This window comes from Somniosus microcephalus, chromosome 5 (assembly GCF_052327205.1).
Source record: "Somniosus microcephalus isolate GS21.2 chromosome 5, FLI_Smic_1.0, whole genome shotgun sequence".
Classification (NCBI taxonomy): Eukaryota; Metazoa; Chordata; class Chondrichthyes; order Squaliformes; family Somniosidae; genus Somniosus; species Somniosus microcephalus.
Window position 1 is genome coordinate 322,363,404 of NC_140991.1, and position 21,691 is coordinate 322,385,094.

The 21,691-nt window shown below is 42.8% G+C and overlaps 1 protein-coding gene across 4 annotated transcripts in view; it reads right to left on the minus strand.

Moving 5' to 3' along the window:
• rreb1a (ras responsive element binding protein 1a) overlaps positions 1-19,583 on the minus strand; it is a 282,712-nt gene extending 263,129 nt beyond the window's left edge. For all 4 annotated transcript variants that reach the window (XM_085989338.1, XM_085989341.1, XM_085989337.1 and 1 more), the window contains exon 1: positions 18,848-19,583. In XM_085989338.1, the coding sequence (XP_085845464.1) occupies positions 18,848-18,887 (40 nt within the window). In that variant the 5' untranslated portion in view covers positions 18,888-19,583. The remainder of the gene's footprint in view (positions 1-18,847) is intronic.
• Positions 19,584-21,691: the final 2,108 nt, after the last annotated feature.

Consider the following 21,691-nt stretch of genomic DNA (forward strand, 5'->3'; position numbering starts at 1 on the left):
AATCTCTCCCTCTTTGGCTTAACAACCATTTTTCTTATATTTTTCTCTTATTTTTTCTATGTTTATGCTCTTTGCCCTGGCCTCACCTCATCTGCTGCTGAAACCCTCATCCATGCCTTTTTGTTACCTCTAGACTCAACTAATCAATGTTCTCCTGTCCGGCTTCCCAGCTCCCATCCTACATAAACATAAGCTCATCCAAAACTCTGCTGTCCGTGTCCTAACTCGCATCAAGCCCCGTTCACCCATCACACCAACACCCAAACCCCCTACCGCTGTGCTCGCTGACCTACATTGGCTCCCGGTCCGGCAATGCCTCGATTTTAACATTCTCATCCTTGTTTTCAAATCCCTACATGGCCTCGTCCCTCCTTACCTTTGTAACCTCCTCCAGCCTCACAACCCTCCAAGAACCCTACGCTCCTCTAATTCTGGCCTCTTGCGCATTCCCAATTTTAACCGCTCCACCATTGGTGGCCGTGCCTTCAGCTGCCTGGGCCCTAAGCTCTGGAATTCCCTCCCTAAACCTCTCCGCCTCTCTCTCCTCCTTTAAGACGCTGCTTAAAACCGACCTCTTTGACCATCATCTGTCCTAATATCTCCTTATGTGGCTCGGTGTCAAATTTTGTTTGATAATGCTCCTGTGAAGCCTCTTGGGATGTTTTACTGCATTAAAACTATATAAATGCAATTTGTTGTTATTGTTATTATTACCATGAAATTTAGCTTGTCCAAATTACTGTGCTCAAAATGGTTTCCCAGTCATGCGCTAATACCTTGTAATTCCTACAATGGGAGGTGAGGATGTGATTCTATTGGTTGCTAGCACAGCACTTTGCTTCAACCCTCAAATATTACAAATTGTTCATCGCTAACAACTCTTAGCTTGTATTCCATTAGGAATGTACAGAACATATTTTGAGTCAGCTACAAAAGAAGGAATGAGGTGGACATTGCAGGCACTGAATCTGTCTGTCAGAAACCCAAGAGTTAAAGATCCTGTGCAGCCTGTAGCTTTCTGTGGATGGTCCCCATCAATGAATGAAGAGCCAATTTTCAATATCCATCTGTTCCAAATTGTTGTTTTGAATCAAGCGCCATGCAGATGGTGCAAATTATTTACTCGGATATTTTAGCACAACGCAAAAATCACACTTCCTGATAATAGCAAGTCAGATTCCAAAAATTGAATTGATGTTAAAAATGTTTCAAGATCTCAGCACTGTTTACCCCACCAATCCCATCCAACCAATCTCTGCACTACAGGGGGTAACAGAATGCTGTCCTGGTGTAGGGCTACAGGGAAAGTGTAGACACAAGGGAGAAGGGCTTCTGTTCATGATGCCTCATTAGGGACATTCTAAATGGACCTCAGCCACTCTGGGTTGGAGAAGAATAAAAAAATGAGCCAGTACTCCCAGTCCTGTTGCTGTGCGGTGACTCTGCTGGAAATGCAGTTAGGGTGGATCAAGCTTGGGTACGATATCCACTGACACTTACTGTCACAACTAATGGCAACTTGGGGTGCCTGGCTCCTGTGGAACTGTACCCCAGCAAGCAGTCAGTATTGGGGTGCCTGGCTCCTGTGGAACTTACCCCAGCAAGCAGTCAGTATTGGGGTGCCTGGCTCCTGTGGAACTTACCCCAGCAAGCAGTCAGTATTGGGGTGCCTGGCTCCTGTGGAACTGTACCCCAGCAAGCAGTCAGTATTTGCCCAAAAGAGAGGAAACTACTGCTTGTCCTGTCAATCACCAAAAAAACCAGCAGCATGTTTATCAGCAGAGTAAATCTGCATGGTTCTTACCCTGTGTTTACTGATTCACTGGTTACATCAGAAGATCCCAGCAAAGAATATAGTAGTTTGCATATGTTTAACTAAGCAGCATTTTGCACATGCTATCCCCTGCCTCCGGTTATTTTAGGGTGCCTGTGTCATACTATCTATGGTACCAAAGTCTACGTATTCATTTGATATCTTAATGGCTCTCACTTCAAAATATTAAGACCTCCTCATACCAACTGTTGCAAAATAGCTCTTTATGAGGGCTGCTAGTACCACACACAATAGAGCAGTGTTAACTGAAAGCAGACAACTTGAAAACATGCACTGCACTGCAATAAGAATCACACAAACACGCACACCCGCACATCGACAACCAGTGACTACAGAAAATAATGCACCGACTAGCACCAGCAGCTCGAGCCTCACAATCGTGTGAAAGACAGGAGACAACTGGTCCATTTTCCAGAAACTGTTGGCTCTGATTCTATTTCTGCCCTGCCACTACCTGCCTACTATTCTGTTCACATAACTACAGTCACCGCAGCCCTCAAACATGAACTTATGTGTGTGAAATGCTTTTGAGACATCTTACATAATAAGGAGCGATATAAATGCAAATATTCATCATTATTGTTGTCGTTGTCCTCTGAAGCAGGCGGTTAGTGCCTCACATTTTCAGGCACAGCGAGCATTTAATTGGAAGTTTAGATTACACATGATGATACGGTCCTTCACTTCGAGCTGCTGGGCCTTGCCAAATAGCTGGGTATGGTCAATGCAAAACACTGATGCAAAAAGCATCAGCTATGGCTCAGTGGCAGCATTCCTGCCTCTGAGCCCCACTCCAGGGTCTTGAACACTTCATCTAGACTGACACTTCAGTGGAGTACTGAGGGAGTGCTGTAATGTCGGAGGTGCCGTCTTTTGGATGAGACAATGAACCTATTTGCCTTCTCGGGTGGAAGTAAAATGTCCCACGGCACTATTCGAAGAAGAGCAGGGCGTTATCCTGGCCAAAATTTGTCCCTCAATTAACATCAATGAAACAGATTATCTGGTCATTTATCTCAATGCTGTTTGTGGGATCTTGCTGTGCTCAACTGGCTGCCGCGTTTCTCTACATTGCAGCAGTGATTTCAGAATTTTTTTAATTGGCTGTAAAGCGCTTTGGAACAGCCCAAGGTCGAGAAAGTTGCTTTAAAATGAAAGTTCTCTCTTCTTTACTGCATCGCGATGCTGGTTTGTACGGCCATGATCAGCACGCAGCCCACCCGCAGCAACTCTGTCTACCTTACTGCCTCCTGGTAGAGGAGAAAGCCACATTCCGGGGCTGTCCGCACTGCCCGCCTCATTTACCTTCGAGTACTGCAGCCAGACTTCAGGCTGCTACCAGTGGCAGCACTTTGCACAGCATGATCCACACACCCATCATACAACTCCAACAACTTGCATTTATATAGCACCTTTAACGCAGTAAAACGTCCCACGGGAGCGATTGTCAAACAAAATTTCACACCGAGCCACAAAAGGATAAATTAGGGCAGATGACCAAATGCTTAGGCAAAGAGGTTGGTTTTAAGGAGCATCTTAAAGGAGGAAAGAGAGGCGGAGAGGTTTAGGGAGGGAATTCCAGAGCTTTGGACCTTGGTAGCTGAAGGCACGGCTGCCAATGGTGGAGCGATTGAAATCAGGGATGTGCAAAAGGCCAGAATTGGAGGAGTGCAGATATGTCAGAGGGTAATAGGGCTGGAGAAGCGCAGAAATGGCGGAGGGTTATAGGGCATGATGCATTTGGTGACTGGTCAGAAACGGCAGAATGCTGGCATATCACAAAAGGGGTGGGAAGGGGAAAGAAGAGGCAATTACATTATTTGGAGCAGGTGGGAAAGGGAGTACAAGTCATGCCACAAAAATTGCAGAACAAGGAATGATCTCTCTCATTCCCCCTCCCTTGTAGTTGCACCTACAGAACCCACCAATCTGAACATACACACACTGCATTAAGGAATGATCTCCCCAACAGTGCTATTGAGCTTTACAGTACAGAAGGAGGCCATTCACTCCATCAAGTCTGTGCCGGCTCTTTCCCAAGGCAATCCAAAACTAATCCCACTTCCCCACTCTCTCCCCATAACCCTGAGGGGTGCAAATAGGACACGGAGCAAACAAGTGGAAAGTTTTAAACAAGAGGGAAATGCAATCACAACACTGGGCCCACTGAAAGAGCCATTCTAACAGCAAACTCTATTGACTTTACACTGGATGACCAGGCATTGCCATCAGGAGTATCAGTTAGAGTTTGGGTGCAGCAATTCTCCTTCTCTCCACCACCCACCCCACCAACATGGGGCAAAATCATAATCTCTGCTGGGCCCTTCACGGGAGGAACAAGGGGGAAGAAAAGGAGACCATCGACTTTGCGATCGGCAATACTTTAACACTGCCGGGAAACTATTTAAAATAAATTAAAATCTACACATGTTACTATAACCTGTTCTTATGGTCATTACAGAGCTTAAAGGAAATGGTTTATTTAAACAACAAAAAAAATTCCATAATTAAGGATTATAAAAAGTACTTTTTTTTTTTTACAGATACCAGACTTCACATCACAATGAAGTGAGTCACACAAGTACCACAACCAGCACTTTACAGTAATACCTGGAGTGATGCTCTTATTCATTTTATGACACATTTAACATGAATAAGTAGTGCTACATATCTGAGGTGGGGCTGAATGATACCGAGAAGTGTTGGGATAATAAGACAGCTTAAAGGTAATCATCAAACATTATTTGTAGAATTCAAATTTAAAAAGCAGTAAAGAAAATCAGAAACTCTTGCTTCTAAAAGAGTTTGGTGCAAAATTGTGTGACTATAAATCAGAGTCAAAATGACATTGATGTCGGTGAACAGCCTTCTACCCCCATCCATGAACACAGCCTAGCTGCTTTGCAAGGAGCTGTTATTTGAGATTACAAAGCACACACCGAATACTAAAAAAGCACAAGCCAGTGTGGATATTCATCTTTATCTTCACCCCTCAACTTCCGCCCACCCCCAGCTATTTTTGGTTCCAATTCAACAGATCCTACATATGGCATTTGAAAAACAATCCAGTTTAATGGCAGATTGTTTAACTCCGCTAACAGAAATGTGTCAGTCCATTTTTACAGGTAAATGCCAAATAAGTCGATTCTTCTTTGAGGAGTTTGTAATACCATAGCAGGAACTATTTCCTAAACAGTAATCGATCAATTGACGGTGTCTTCAAATCCAAGCTGAGTAACTGTTTGTGTTGCTAATAAAGTCAAGTAAAAGTCACAATTGGAAACTGGGCCATTTGTTTCCCTGTGAGTATCTGTGGCATTCGGTGGGTGTTGTGCAGATTGTGGTACACATGCCAACACAGCACCATCAGTTAGAAGAAGCTGGCAACAGATCTTTATTTGACTTTATTGATGGCCAATTCATTCAACTTAAAACACATTGAAGTTTAATAATGGTGCTGTAACTTCACTTTGCAAATATTTGTACGTTACAAATACTCTAGCTCTTTTGTAATAAAAGTTAAAGGAGACTGAACACAAATCAGCTCCACTCCTATCCCATTCAGTACGGTTTCTCTGTGTGGGATTATTGGTGAATCCATTTTTAGTCACATATCTCAGAGCTGTGCAACGGTTTTAAAGGGCTCCTCGTTTTAACTTGTCTGAATCATTGAGCAAACTATCCCCACCCATCATCAATTTGGTTTCTTTTGTCTCCATCCTTTCTGGCGTGTAATCACAACGACACTCTTGCACGGTATGGCAGATACATCTCGTGCCCTCAACCTGCTGAAGAATGATTAACTACAACAAAATAGGACTATCTTTTCAAGAAAAATGGTTAGGCTCCCAACTGAGTGAGTTGATAATTGCATCACAAGGCGTGATACTGAGCTATACAGGCCAGGAAGGTTCTAGGTTTGATCCCTGTTCTATGCTGAGTTGATCGCAAGCCAGTGAGGGCGTAACTGCTTAGTGCCCCTGAGCTAAGGAAGAGAAAATGCAGCAGGGTTCCTACTTCCTGCTCCTAATTACCATCATGACGCCTGTTTGAAAGTAGACGTCAGGCGAGGGCAGGATCAGGCTAGGAACAGGAGGAGGCCATTCAGCCCCTCGAGCCTGTTCTGCCATTCAGTGAGACCATGGTTGATCAGGCTAGGCTTCGATATCCTGCAAATCTGGATCGCCTGATGATGGTCACCGTATAGGCTGATATCTGGAGGTTGGCCACTCAAGCAATATACTGGAGCGCACCCACCACCCATGAAACCATCTCAGCACCTTCCAGAAAAGAGGACAAAAAAGGTCAACATGAAACAAACGCTGGGTAGGCAAATGGTATGTTGGCCTTCATAGCGAGAGGATTTGAGTACAGGAACAAGGATGTCTTGCTGCAGTTGTACAGGGCCTTGGTGAGACCACAGCTTGAGTATTGTGTGCAGTTTTGGTCGCCTTATCTGAGGAAGGATGTTCTTGCCATGGAGAGAGTCCAGCGAAGATTCACCAGACTAATACCTGGGATGGCAGGAATGACGTATGAGGAGAGATTGGGTCGATTAGGCTTATATTCGCTAGAGTTTAGAAGAATGAGAGGGGATCTCATTGAAACTTATAAAATTCTAACAAGACTAGACAGACTAGATGCAGGAAGGATGTTCCCGATGGCAGGGGAGTCAAGAACCAGGTGTCACAGTCTAAGGATAAGGGGTAAGCCATTTAGGACTGAGATGAGGAGGAATTTCTTCACCCAGAGAGTGGTGAACCTGTGGAATTCTCTACAACAGAAGGCAGTTGAGGCCAATTCATGAAATATATTCAAGAAGGAGTTAGATATATTTCTTAAGGCTAAAGGGATCAAGGGATATGGGGAGAAAGCAGGGACAGGGTACTGAATTTGGATGATCAGCCATGATCTCATTAAATGGCAGAACAGGCTCGAGGGGCCGAATGGCCTACTCCTGCTCCTATATTCTATGTTTCTATGATATAAGATAGCTGCCTACTGGTCCAGTGACCGAATCCAACTAAATAACGCTCGCACAGTGGTCTAAAGCACACTGCAATATCTGGCCTGCTAATGGGATAACAAGACCCAATATCTCTTCAGTTTCTGCTATGGTTTGATGATTTAATACAAGAACTTTTTTTTTTTTTTAATTGTGTGTAGCTGTATTTGTAATGTGGAGGTCATGAAAAGATTATGCATTTTAATATTTGTAAGCTGGGGGGAGGGGTCATCTTTGTGCTCCAGTATCTAGATTGGGCCGATACTCTCTGCAGTTTAGAAGCATGAGAGGTGATCTCATTGAAACATATCAGATTCTGAGAGGGCTTGACAGGGTCGATGCTGAGAGATGTTTCCCCTGGCTGGAGAGCTAGAACTAGGGGGCATAGTCTCAGGATAAGGGGTCAACCATTTAGGACTGAGATGAGGGGGGAATTTCTTCACTCAGAGTCTTTGTAATTTTCTACCCCGGAGGGCTGTGGATGCTCAGTGGAGGAGTATATTCAAGGCCGAGGTAGATAGATTTTTGGACTCTCAGGGAATCAAGAGATATGGGGATGGAGTTGAGGTCGAAGATCAGCCATGATCTCATTGAATGGCGGAGCAGGCTTGAGGGGCAGTATGGCCGACTCCTGCTCCTATTTCTTATGTCGTATGAAGAATATCCATAATGTGACCAGTGATGGCCCAATTACTCTGCGCATTAGAGTGCCACTTTCAGGGGAAAGTACCCTTTGTGACCTCTGGGCTGAGTCGAGGTGACAAAAAAATCTATCTCCATCGACTGGTTCGACAGTTTTATAGTAGGCAAGATCAGACATGGCATCAAAAGTAACGCAGGTACAGTCAGAACCAGTGAGTCTAGATATCTGAGCCATATCACAATCACGAGTCGTCTTGTATCGAGTGTTAAAATCTAGACCTTGTATAGAGTGTGACCTCACAGCACACTATTTACAAGGCCAGCCCACGTTGGATATTGCACTCATATCATGAAAGCTTTTGGATTTGGCTAACTTAGATTGTCCTGCTAAATGATGCTGTAATAATGCTCCGTTTCTTTAACATGGCTTCAATCTGTTGAGCTTAACTTCTCATAGCCAGACACTTTCCTGTTCCACTTGGCCCGGACGGAACATCCTCGGCAGTTCTCACTCTCCCTTGGGAATGCACAAGACTCATTAAGCATTGGTTAAGAATAAGCTGAAGCATTCAAAACCCCAAACTATGGGCTTTATGTAAAATGTTTCATTTGAGATTATGTAGAACGATCCAGCTAAGTTTATAAAAGCCTGGATCCTTGACAGTACACTTTATATAATTAAAGAAATTTAAACATAGAGGCTTTTTTTTAAATTTAAAATTTCTTGGTAGGCCTGTAGAAAGTCCATGAAATGGCTCCCTGCCAGAAATGGGCCTTGGTACCACTGGAAGAAATACTACTGACAGTAAAAGAATAGTAACATTATAAAAAAGACGGGATCTCGGTATCTCAGGATATTTGACCATGGAAGGGATGACCCTACCCTGCTTCCACTCGACATACAATCGATTGACCACCATTTAGCAGCGATACAGCAAGAGAGCGCGCTTTGATAATTATACAGGTATGATGGTAAATTTGACACAACATACTTTGGAAATATTTCTGAAGAGAGGCCTGGTTTTCTTCCCCTAAATTACAAAGCTAAATTCTTTCATCAGCATACAGTGGTGCTTCAATTTGTTGTGCCATGACAGTAGTTTGCATCGGCAAATCTCCACATGGTGAATTTCCATGAGAAAAAATAATGAAGAGGCCCAGTTATCCCAAGCTATTCTTGCACATCTTACAGCAGAATTGTCCAGCTGGTCCTCTAGAGCAAAGGGAGAAGTGTCAGCTGTGGCTCAGCTGGCAGCACCCTCGCTTCTGACTCAGAAGGTTGTGGGTTCATAGTCCCACGCCAGAGACTTGACTTGAACACAAAATCTAGGCTGACACTCGAGGTGTCAGAGGTGCCGTCTTTCGGATGAGTTGTTAAACCGAGGCCCCGTCTGCTTTCTCAGGTGGCTGTAAAAGATCCCATGGCAATTTTTCCCAATAAGAGCAGCGGAAATCACCCCAGTGTCCTGGACAATATTTATCCCTCAATCAACATCACTAAAACGGATTATCTGGTCATTATAACACTGCTGTTTGTGGGAGCTTGCTGTGTACAAATTGGCTGCCACGATTCCGACAATACAAATGTACTTCATTGGCTGTAAACACTTTGGGATGTCGTGAAAGCCACTATAAAATGCAAGTGCAGTCTTTACCGGAAGGAAAGAGGAAGAAAATGGTAAAATACAAAACTGGATTAGAACCAAATTATCAATTTTGATGATTACGGTAACCAAACTACCCACCAGAACAAGATTTACAGTCAACATCCTTCTCTTACATTTCTCAAATACTTTAAAAAATAAATTTCACCCACCCTCATTCCCATTTTCTCCCTTCTCCTGAAGGCATGGCCTAGATTTTCCAATTGTAAAGCCGACAGTATCCCATTCATTTTAAATGGGTCACTATTAGCATTATAATTGAAAAATCTAGACCACCAACTCACGTCAATGTAATGGGTACCAGCACCTCGCCCAAATGACTAGTCTTCGTGTAGGAGCTCAAGACAGTGAGTGTCAGCAGGCTATTTCACCACAGCCGCACCCGACTCTATTCTCACTTGACATCAAGTGTCAGGTTGGCTCGTTGCTAGCACTCTCACCTCGGAGCCGGAATTTGTGGGTTCCAATCCCATTCCAGGATTTAAGCACATAATCTATGCTGATGCTTCAGTGCAGTACTGAGGGAGTGCTACAGTGTTAGAAGTGCTGTCTTTTGGATGAATCATGAACTGAGGCTCCCCTCTGCCCGTTGAGGTGGATGCAAAAGATTTAAAGGCAAAGAAGGAGTTGGCCAATGTTCATCCCTCCACCAAAGAACAGATTAACGGATCGTTCACTTCATTGTTGTTTCTGGGACCTTGTTTTGCACAAATTGGCTGCCTAACCATTAGCTACACTTCAAAAGTAATGAACTGGTTGTGAAGCCTCTGTGCCATCCTAATGACATGAAAAGTGTTCTCCAAATGCAAGTCTTTGTTGTCCATGCAACATCCAGTGAAGCTTTCCGGATCGTGATCTGCAGTGGGATTTTCCAGGACCAACCACACCTCGTTGGGCTATCCAGCTGAAATCAGCTCGCTCAGCACAGAGCAAAGATTGAATTTGGGGCTTTTTCATTTGTTTTTCTCAGTTACATAATGCAGTTACACAACTCAGTTTTTCTGAGTTACTTCCTATCTCTCCTTTTTCCTAGTCTCCTGGACAATGTACCAGCTACAGTCAACGGGCTAGGCAGGCAATGTTCGGCCAACACACACAAGCTCAACTGTGCTAACCTGCTATTAATACACAGGTAAGGGAGTTGGAAGGAACAGGGGAAGTAGGAATAAAAGATTTTAATGGATAGTGACCAGAAACAATTCTGATCAATTGATTCCTCCCAAATTTGGAGACATTAGGTCAACTGCAAAGCATTCCATGCTCCAACAACTCTGTGTACTTTAATAAGCAAACCTTTTCACAAGTTAAAAAAACTTCTATTACGTGCCCTCTTAGCCTCTCTGCGCCAGTGGAAATTGTCCCAGTATCTTCAGCCACTCTTCATACTTTTTTTATTCTATGCATCAGGGCTACGGAGATAGAGCGGGGGAATGGGGCTGACTGAATTGCTCAACAGAGAGCTGGCACGGACTCGATGGGCCGAATGGCCTCCTTCTGTGTCGTTATGACTCTGACTCTATGACTATGACTCATCCTGCTGACGAATTTGAACTTGAATTACGGATTCTAATAGCTTGCTGACAATTGGACTAACAAATCGATAGCTCTCTCCCTTCTTGAACAAGAGGCGATATACTGGGTACTCTCCAGTCCCACAGCACAATCTGCATATCTATAGAGGATTGAAAAACTGCTGTCAGACCGTCTGCCATCTTCTCTTTGATTTCTTTCAACAGCCTTGGGTGTACGCCACCGAGAGTTGGTGACTTTTCCATTTTGAGCACTGCTGTTTTTTTCCAGAACCAATTCCTTTTCTAGTTACCTCCAACACTTTTTCTACATCCTCCTCTAATACGCCTACATTCTCACTCCTACCACCATTTGTAAAATCTAATACAAAATAATAATTCAACATCTTCGCCATTCCTTCATCCTCCAAAACTAGATTCTCCTGAGCGGTCCGACCTAACCTTTAAATTATTCTTTTACTGTTGAATTTGCTCATAAAGGCACTTGCTACTTCATTTTATATAATCTGCCATTTTTTTAAATATTCTCTTTTAACTTTTCTAAATGATGTTTTTGGGGGTCTTTTTGCCAGAACAGAGATTACAGGGTGATTTGACAGAGTTGTTTCAAATGATGAAGGAGGTAGAAACAAATTGTTTCCAGCGGTTGAGGGTGTAGAACAAGGGGACAAGATTCAATCCAAGCGATTTAGGGCAGAGAGCAGGATAAACCTTTTTTTACACGAAGGCTGTGGATTCATTGCCAGAGTTAGGGATTGAAGCAGAGGCTATGTCATCATACACAAATTGGTTAGATAGGTCGTTGTAGGAAAGGGATGATGAGAACAGGATGGATACATGGGATCAAGGCCACTGCTCAGGAGGGTAAACACTAATACGGACTGGTTGGGCCGAATGGTCCTTTGCTGTGTTGTAATTTTGATATAATTCACCTGCCCACTACATTCCTATACACATCATGATTCTCTTTAGCGTTGTTAGCCCATGTTTTTCACCCTTTTACATAAGAAGTAGCAAGCTTTATTCAAGCTGAAATGATAAAATGAGGAATAAGCAAACTAGTTCTTCATTTGGATCATCCTAAACTGAAGTCGGCCCATCAAGTTCAAAGCCAGATTTGACCGACTGAATTTGTTGTGTCAAAATCAACAGCACACGTTAAAACGTGGCTAAACTCCACTTCCTCGATTTGAAGGAGTGGAAGTTAAAATGTATTTTTGTTTTCTAGTTTTAAAGAAAGGCTTACATTTCTATAGCGCCTTTCACGACAACCGGACTTCCCAAAGCGCTTTACAGCCAATGAAGTACTTTTTGAAGTGTAGTCACTGTTGTAATGTAGGAAACGTGGCAAGCTCCCCCAAACAGCAATGTGATAATGACCAGATCATCTGTTTTTGTTATGTTGATTGGGGCCCCAGGACACCGGGGAGAACTCCCCAGCTCTCCATCAAAATAGCGCCGCGAGATCTTTTACGTCCACCTGAGAGAGCAGTTTAATGTCTCATCCGAAAGACGGCACCTCCGACAGTGCAGCACTCCCTCAGCACTGCACTGGAGTGTCAGCCTAGGTTTATGTGCTCACGTCCCTGGAGTGGGATTTGAACCCAAACCTTCTGACTCAGAGGGTGAGCCACAGCTGACACTTCCTTTCTTTCCCCCAGATCCATGTTATTCTCATGTGTCAAGAGGCAAGACAGTCTTGCCTATCGTCATCAGCTTTGTTCAATCTTTGCTCGATCTTCCAAGGGAAGCAGAAGGTCCATCCATCCCAATCCTAGTGACTCCTTTCCTTCTCCCATGGGAAGGTCAATGCATGAATCACAGGACTGGGAATTGAAATGATGCGGAGTCTGACGCTCTAGTGTTGTAACCAGACCATCCACAGATCCAGATTTCATCAACACAATTCCTAACAGGCCTTTTGAGTCAATGAAGCCCAGTTGTACTTAAACCCCACCAGACAGGCCATGTTCAGATGGGTTCCAACCACCACATGATACCGCAGAGCAAGGAAGGCACAGCATCAAGCAAACTGCAGCTTATATTGTTCAAACTCAGGATAATGAACTACCACTCTAGCCCAGCCTCGCCACTGCCAAGAATTATACTGTCAGAATGAGAGCTCCAGAGAAGTCCTATGGATGCAAATTTTTTGGAGGAGGGAGGGGCAAGTAGTTCCTTTGCACATAGAAATTTGGAGAGGGACATGTCCAATCTATAAGAAGCTAAGCAATTCTAAATTGCAATACTTACAGGTTGACTTGATTTTTCCCTCTGTCTTAAAGAACATAAGAAATAGGAATAGGAGTCGGCCATTTGGCCCTTCGAGCCTGCTCCGCCATTCAATAAGATCATAGCTGATCTTCTACCTCATCTCCACTTTCCTGAACTATCCTCATATCACTTGATTCCCTTAATATCCAAAAATCTATCGATCTCTGTCTTGAATATACTCAACGACTGAGCCTCCACAGCCCTCTGGGGTGGAGAATTCCAAAGATTCACCACCCTCTGAGTGAAGAAATTTCTCCTCATCTCAGACCTAAATGGCCGACCTCTTATTCTGAGACTGTGACCCCTAGTTCTAGACTCCCCAGCCAGGGGAAATATCCTCCCTGCATCTACCCTGTCAAGTCCTGTAAGAATTTTGTATGTTTCAATGAGATCACCTCTCATTGTTCTAAACTCTAGAGAATATAGGCCTGGTCTACTCAATCTCTCCTCATAGGACAATCCCCCCAGCCCAGGAACCAGTCTGGTGAACCTTTGTTGCACTCCCTCTATGGCAAGTATATCCTTCCTTAGATAAGGAGACCAAAACTGTCCACAATACTCCGGGTGTGGTCTCACCAGGGCCCTATATAATTGCAGTAAGACGTCTTTACTCTTATACTCAAATCCTCTTGTAATAAAGGCCAACATACCATTTGCTTTCCTAATTGCTTGCTGTACCTGCATGTTAACTTTCAGTGATTCGTGTACAAGGACACCCAGGTCCCTCTGAACACCAACATTTCCCAATCTCTCACCATTTAAAAAATACTCTGCTTTTCTATTTTTCCTACCAAAGTGGATAACTTCACATTTCTCCACATTATATTCCATTTGCCATGTTCTTGCCCGCTCACTTAGCCTGTCTATATCCCCTTGAAGCCTCTTTGCATCCTCCTCACAACTTACATTCCCACCCAGCTTTGTATCATCAGCAATCTTGGATATATTACATTTGGTCCCCTCATCCAAATCATTGCTAGGGGGATAGAATATAAAAATAGGGAGGTATTGCTTCAGTTGTACAAGGTATTGGTGAGACCGCACCTGGAATACTGCGTACAGTTTTGGTGTCCATACTTAAGAAAGGACATACTTGCTCTCGAGTCAGTACAAAGAAGGTTCACTCGGTTAATCCCGGGGATGAGGGGATGGACATATGAGGAGAGGTTGAGTAGATTAGGACTCTACTCATTGGAATTCAGAAGAATGAGAGGCGATCTTATTGAAACATATAAGATTGTGAAGGGGTTGGATCGGGTGGATGCGGGGAAGATGTTCCCGATGATGGGGGAAACTAGAACTAGGGGGCATAGTCTTAGAATAAGGGGCTGCTCTTTCAAAACTGAGATGAGGAGGAACTACTTCACTCAGAGGGTGGTAGGTCCATGGAATATGCTGCCCCAAAAAGCTGTAGAAGCTACATCATTACATAAATTTAAAACAGAAATAGACAGTTTCCTAGAAGTAAAGGGAATTAAGGGTTACGGGGAGCGGGCAGGAATTTGGACATGAGTCTAGGTTCGGATCGGTCATGGCCCTGTGGGTAGCGGAGCGGGCCCAGGGGCCGTGTAGCCTGATCCTGCTCCTATTTCGTGTGTCTAATTCTGTTAGATTCAGGAGATGGTTCTGTGATAGTGGACTGGCGGTTAGGATCAGATCAGCCATGATCTTATTGAATGGCGGAGCAGGCTCGAGGGGCCGATTGGCCTACTCCTGCTCCTATTTCTTATGTTCTTATGTTCTTATGTAGATTGTGAATAGCTGAGGCCCAAGTGAGGCACTGCAACGACAGAACAAGAGCAAGTTTTTACTAAAGGAAAGGCCATCCTCACAGATCACATTGACAATGACTAAGATTACAGTCCTATTTCGCAGACATTTGGCTTTTAACATCTTCACCATCCTAAATATTATCAAACTGGAAACCAATGCTTTTGTTTGCTAAATGTTATTGGGTCAGGAAGCTGGACCTGCGGCCCTGAGGGTCTTATCCACACAGTGATCTGATTACCAGTTATTATAGTAGGTGAAGGATGATACCTTAACTTTTGAATTTGATTCAAATCTTATCTTATGGAACTAATTGTAGCAAAAGATGTCTTACATTGCAGTAAACAGGACTGGTTGCTCTTTGCGGGATCTGACTGTGTAATCCACGCTGACCAAAATGAAATGCCTATGTAAAACAGCAACACTCAAATCACTACTGAGCTTTCTCTATTACAGTACAGTATAAATTACTGGAGCGATTTATGAAAGTGCAATAGCAGAAATACAGGAAAACATTATTTTGGCAGCATTTGACTTTGTATCACAGAGCCAATTTGGAAAATACATTCATTCAAAGATGGCTAACTGAAGAGTAGCTAGTGATTTTTACATAACATTAGTGGATCAGATGCTAAAAGGACCTCGGTGCCTTTAATATGCAACTGCACATCCTCTAAGATTGTCACAATTCTGCAAGTACAAACATTCCATAACTCAGTAACAATCGCACAGCCACCAAGTGTCACCCATTGGGAGGGACAATCACTCATTCTAGTTTAAGAACTTAACCCATTTTAGTGAAGATCAGTCTGAAAATAAGCAAGTCCCTGTGTTTAAATGGGTTTGCAATTGGTGTCAGTCCATATTTTCCAGATGGTGGCAGCTCCTTAACCATCAGGAAAGCACTGTTGGGCTCTTCAGATAGAAATAATTTAAACTGGAAAACTAAAACTAACGGCTATAGTTGTCTCAGAAAAGACTGCGTGTGCAGGTTGCTGTCAGACATTTAGGAAGTAAGAGGTCAATCAACTAGAAACTTTATTGAGGACATTAGTAAAGGGCTCAAGCAAATAGCAAATAAGAAAATGCATTACTTTAAAATAAATTTCTTCAACAAAAAGTATTTTTTCCCCTTTCACCAACACCTGTAGTTTGATAATACTCCCAACAGTAGACAGCGAGAAATGAAATAATACTGGTGAAAAATTCACAACCTCTAAGACACCTAGAGATGTGTAAAAGTAAAATATAATCAAGAATTCTAACTAATAAAAATTAACTGCATTTTTGTGTCTTCTATGTAATACCATGCTGCCATATTTGGAAGATATCGAAAACTGCAAGAAGTCTAACTAGTAGTGTGATGTCTCCATCACGGAAAAGGCTGTGGTAAATTCTACAGGGCTGTATCACATTTACGAATATTACTAAAAACATCCAAGTCCCTGCTTCCAAACTATATCCCACTAAAGGTATCCATGGTTCAGTTCTGTATTTTTTCCTATGTAGTTGCTCAGCAGAATGCTGTCCCATGTGCCTTTCACCACAGCCATGTGCATCAATGCCATTATCAACAAAATGTATCATCTCATTCAAAAACAGTTTCTGATGAGAATGTTGAAAGGACACTCGGATTTTTGAGAACTGCACCTCCTGGCCCTACCTCGTTGCCAAAAGGCAGCAGGCATTATCTGACTCTGAGGTTGGCAATAGGTTAGCACCCTAAAAGGTGCTGGAGATGGCTGCACCACCTGCGGAATAAAATAGCTGAAAAACAGCAGCCTGTGCACGTCAACGCTGGACTGAAAGTTCAGCTTGAACCAAAAATTTCAATTTATGTTTTCATCCCAACATTGTGAAAAAACCTCTGCATGTTTGTTGATAACATCATGTATAAAATTACATCCTTCTCCACTGTGAGATCCCAAGTATTCGCTGGTCTATCAATGGGGGCAAGCACCCACATTACAAAGATCGGTGTTTACACAGCCTACATTTTATTTTGGTCAGGAGAACAATTCGCAAATATCCCAAGGACGCCAATCAAACCACCTCTACAGGACTTCATCAGAATTGATTAAAAATCATTTAACTAATACAGCTGTGCATTGGGGTACAAACAAGAATCAGCTTAACTACAGAACTGAGGTACACCTTTAAAACACAATCGCCCCAGTAGGCAGAGCAATTGGTATTAAAACATAAAAACTTTTAACAATCTTCAGACAGAATTATTCACAAACTATTTTACAGCCTATAAAAAAATCTTCACTCTGGCACAGGAGTTTAGTCCAGCTTTTTGATATTTCCTAACATCCAATTGGACCTGCGAGGCTAAATGAATTACATCAGGACACTGAACATCTTAACTTATTCTCACACTGAAACGGTTAAGCATCACGGGCAGCTAGAAATAAAACCAGCACTGCACACACACCAGAAACCCATCGCACAAAAATATGGCTTCCAGTAGTTAAGGTAAAAGAAATCAAGCTCGCTTTAAAAAGGACTGTGTCTAACTGGACCAAACATTTATTTTCTAAAGCCTTTGATCTGAAAGCAAAGCAACCAACATCAACTAATCCCTGGGCTGCTTTGCTCAGGTGAGTGGCTGAGGTGCATTTTAAAGCGTGCATTAACAAGGTCTGTTGTGGCAACGCCATTGAGATGATGAGAGAGGAGGGGGGGGGGGGGGGGGGGAACGATGGATCCTGCCCTGCTCTTTACTGTTTCCTGATTGGCGGGGCAAGATGCAATTTCACAGCTTTGCAACAAACTTTTATACAAAACAAAAGCCGCCGCATCACTTTTTTTCAGTTAGCCAATCGCGTGTCATAATAACAAAAAGAAATTTGCAAAAACTTTTTTTTTTTTTTTTTAAAAAGGACACTGCTGAAAAACTTTTACAGAAGGGCTGCTGCTGGCTGAGGTCGTGTAGAATTTCGTAATGGAATGTGAACTGCTCATCCGGCTCTGGACTCATTCTCTCCCAGCAAAGCATCAGAGTGAAATCTGCTGACCCAGGAGGAATTCTTCAAAAAAACCTCTCTCTCCTCCTTAGCAACCATGAAGAAAGACTCACTTTGCAACAGCGGCCAGAAAGATACCCAATCCTTCTCACATCCAAAATACATTAACACAAAGTTATAAAAGAAAAAAAATCTGCAAATACACACCCTTAGAGTCCACAAGCAATCAATCTCACTGCAGAAAAACTGGTAAACTTTCCTCCTTCTCTCTCTCCCTGCTGTCAGACTGCCCTTGATTCGTGACGATGTCTGGTCCTGTCCCCACCCGGAGCTCAGTCACCTCCAGGCTTCATCTCAAATTAAACTCGATCCTTCTCCCCAACCCACAACTTGCAAATGCACATTTAAAAATAAAATTGCACATCACTCGGTCGGGTAGAGAGAGGGAGGGGGTTATTTTTTAACTAAAGGCAGAGATGCGATGCTCAAAACTCGGGCAAAAAACAAAAACAAAAAAAAACCTCCCGAGTTCAGTAAAAAAAAAGTTTTTGCAAACTTTATTTGAAGGATGTGCGAGTCTCGCTGGTGCAAAGTCTCCTCCCCCCAGCACCATATCTTTAATGCACTTTGACACCTTCCCTCTCTCCCAGGGAGGGGCGAGTGTCCTCTCCACATGCTGACCTTTGCAAACCTAAGGATTTTTACCCCCCCCCCAATCATCTCTCTCTCCCTCCCTCTCTCCTCCCTCTCTCTTTCCCTCCCTCCTTCCTCTCCTCATTCCTTCCCTCCCTCTCTCCTCCCATTTCCTTTCCCCTCTCCCATTCCCTCTATCTACCTCTCCCACCCCTCTCTCCCATTCCCTCCCTCTCTCTCCCATTCCCTCCATCTCCCTCCATCCTCTCCCATTCCCTCCATCTCCCTCTCTCCATCCTCTCCCATTCCCCCCATCTCTCTACTCCCCTCTCTCTCCCATTCCCTCTGTCTGGAGCCGGGCTCTGGACGGATTCCTGCGCTCAGCCCCGGACTTTCCCCATCAGCCCCGCTCGCCCGGCGCAAACTCCCACCAAACTTGCCCTTTAAAGAGCAGAAACACACAAAGTGCCCGGTGAGCATCCTCTGACTATTTACAAAGTAGAGAAAGGAGTGCGGGCTGTACTCACGCTTGACTTTGTTGGGGTTGGGCTGCTTGCGCCGAGACATGCTGAAGATGCTGAAACTTGGTGAAAGAGGAAAAAACTTTTTTTCTCTTTTTAAAAAAAAGTTTGTTCCGGAAAGAAATCAAAATGGCGTTAGTGTGGATGTGGATAGGCAGCAATTTAAACACCTCCCTCTTCCTGCTGATGGGAAAGATCAGAGAGAGAGAGAGCTGCTCCTCCTCTCCTCCTCTCTCCTCTCTCTCACTCACTCTCTCCAACTCTCTGAAGCTCAGCACTCAGACCATCACGTGTCTCTCGCTCGCTTTGCTCTTTTTTTATAAACACGAACATCAGCATCCTCTCCAGAGGAGGGGTCTGTGCAGAGCTCAGCTCCTGGAGCACAGCAGGGCAGAAGGACAAGGCGAGTTCGGCTGCCCAGGTACCAACCTCATCCCTGCTGCCTGCCGCCCCTCTGCTGGGCTGCTCCGGGGACTCGCCACTTTGCTCATCAGAAATTAACTGGATGCTTGTTTCTAAAGTGCTTTTTCAGCGGCTCTAACTCCTCCCCTCCTTCCTCGGGGCTGCGAGTAGATGGACTTTAAACGGCAGCTTTGGTACCGAGTTTTGCTGGTCGCCGACTGGAACTTTTTTTATTCCGGGAAAGTTGCCTCGCTGAAATTCAGGCGATCATTTTTGCAAGGATGTAAGCAAGTTTGCAAATCGTGTTTCATAATCTTCGCATCTGTGAAATTCTAGACGCTTAAACTCGAGTCTAAATTAAACTTGAACACGTCACACTCGTTTTATCACTTTGAATTGTATTTTTGTAATCTGTCTTTGACTTAATTAATAAAACTGGACATTAATTTCAGCAACTTGCAAATTACAGGGCGCGTTTAAGTTATCAACTGATACTGAAAGCATCTTGTACAAGTTATCTGTGTAATGTCAAATAAATAATTTGAAGTTCATAAGTTTTTTTTACCTCCAGTTTTCCTTATTTTATAATGAGCAGGAAGTACTAAATGCATCTCCTTAATTTATATTGAATATATATTACAGTACACAGACTTTTGGATGCTTCCACATATCCTAGTCATCATCTAACTATTGTCAAACTGACTGCAGTGCCTTTCCTCTGTAATGTTTCCCATAGATTGCAGTTTGCAAACTCAATTGTGTGGAAGTAACTTCTGTAATATCAGCTTTCAATATTAGTATTAAAATTGACTTGTACAAAATGGATCCCTCCACTATTGCTATCTGTAAGTTCCTTTTTAACACAAACTATGGGTAAAATGAAGACACCTAACTTGGACTCAACTTTATATATAGTATTTAAGAAGTATCACTTGTTATTGCATCTACGGTATTTCCCCAAATCTATATTTTAAAGAAAAATACTTATTCACAATCTTAAATATAAATAGATGTGGACAATTTATTTAATCCAATACCTGTATTTCTAATTTGTAGGAGAAATTAACCATGTTCAACCTGACCTGTAAAAATAAAACTTTTTTTCTAATTACCACAAGTAATTAACCCTTTGAAACTATGACATTTCTGAACCATGTTTAGATGCAGTTGTATGACATTTTTGTTCATTACAAAGCACTATAAATTAAGAAATGTTTGGCATTCCATTTTCTAACAGTATTATCATTTTTACAAACTGTTTTGCAGGTGTAGAAAAGATAGGCATGCTTTATGAAATTAAAATATATCTCAAGGATGAGTAAACTGGCATCAAATCCATCCCTCAGCACTAATATCCATAGTGAGAATTCACTACTTACACCATTCACAAATCTCACCTTTAATGAACTGACCTCTCCAGCTATCGAAGCAATGGCTAACTTGTTTTCCCTACCCGGTCTATTTGTACCTGTTTGCCGCCATAAACCTAGATCCACATTTGAAACCGTGATTGAAGCTGCTACTTGCCTTTCATTTCACACAGTCAATACAATTACACACCTGTATACCGTTCAGTGAACAAAGAACAGGTGAAACAGCTACAGTTCTACAAAGAGTTTAACAATTGAAGTTAAAAGTTAAAAACTATCACAGAGCAACAGAAGTGAAGTTCAAGTAAAACTTCAGAGCAGATGAACCTAAGAGTTTTTTAATAAACAAGGTGTCAGAATAGAAGAGGGCAAAAATGCTATACATGCAAAAATATACATTAAAAATAATAAAATTCATAGGTTATTTAAATAAAGTGTAAAAATAGAACTGGACTGGTGCCTGGACAGTGATGGCTGTTGCTAATCTGATAACACGACAACTAATAACAGGCAGGTCTCACTGCAAAACAAATGATGTAATCGAATGATTCCTTTGTCCCATGAAGAACAGACAGCAGGTAGTGGTGTATGTAAATCAATGTTAATAACTAGCCTTATAATACAAATTCTCTGTAATTCCAATTCAAACGTGTTTGTAATTGTTCATTTATCAGTGTTAGCCATGCCAGTAGAATATCATAGCTGCAGTAAGTCTAAGTTAAAGACTGTTACACATTCAGGTCTTGCTCATATACTTTTTTGGGTACAGCATTGCTGGTCTGTCCTGTAAGAGCTGTGTGCATTTTGCATTTAGTGGCGTGCTCATGCTGCCCAATTATACAATGGCATAACATAGGGGTGTAACAACATGATGTGATGTGAACTGGGTGTCATCTCTTTTTTGTATGTGCCCCGTGCACACCTCGCTGATCTTTTCAAGCACAAACTAAGAAAATACGTAGTAAGACGAGGCCATATATAAATCGTTATGCTGCTTTCACAGACGGCAACAGCTCAGACCAGACTCATATCATTCAAGCAGTACCACTTGTCTTATAAAATAATGAATACACTGTGT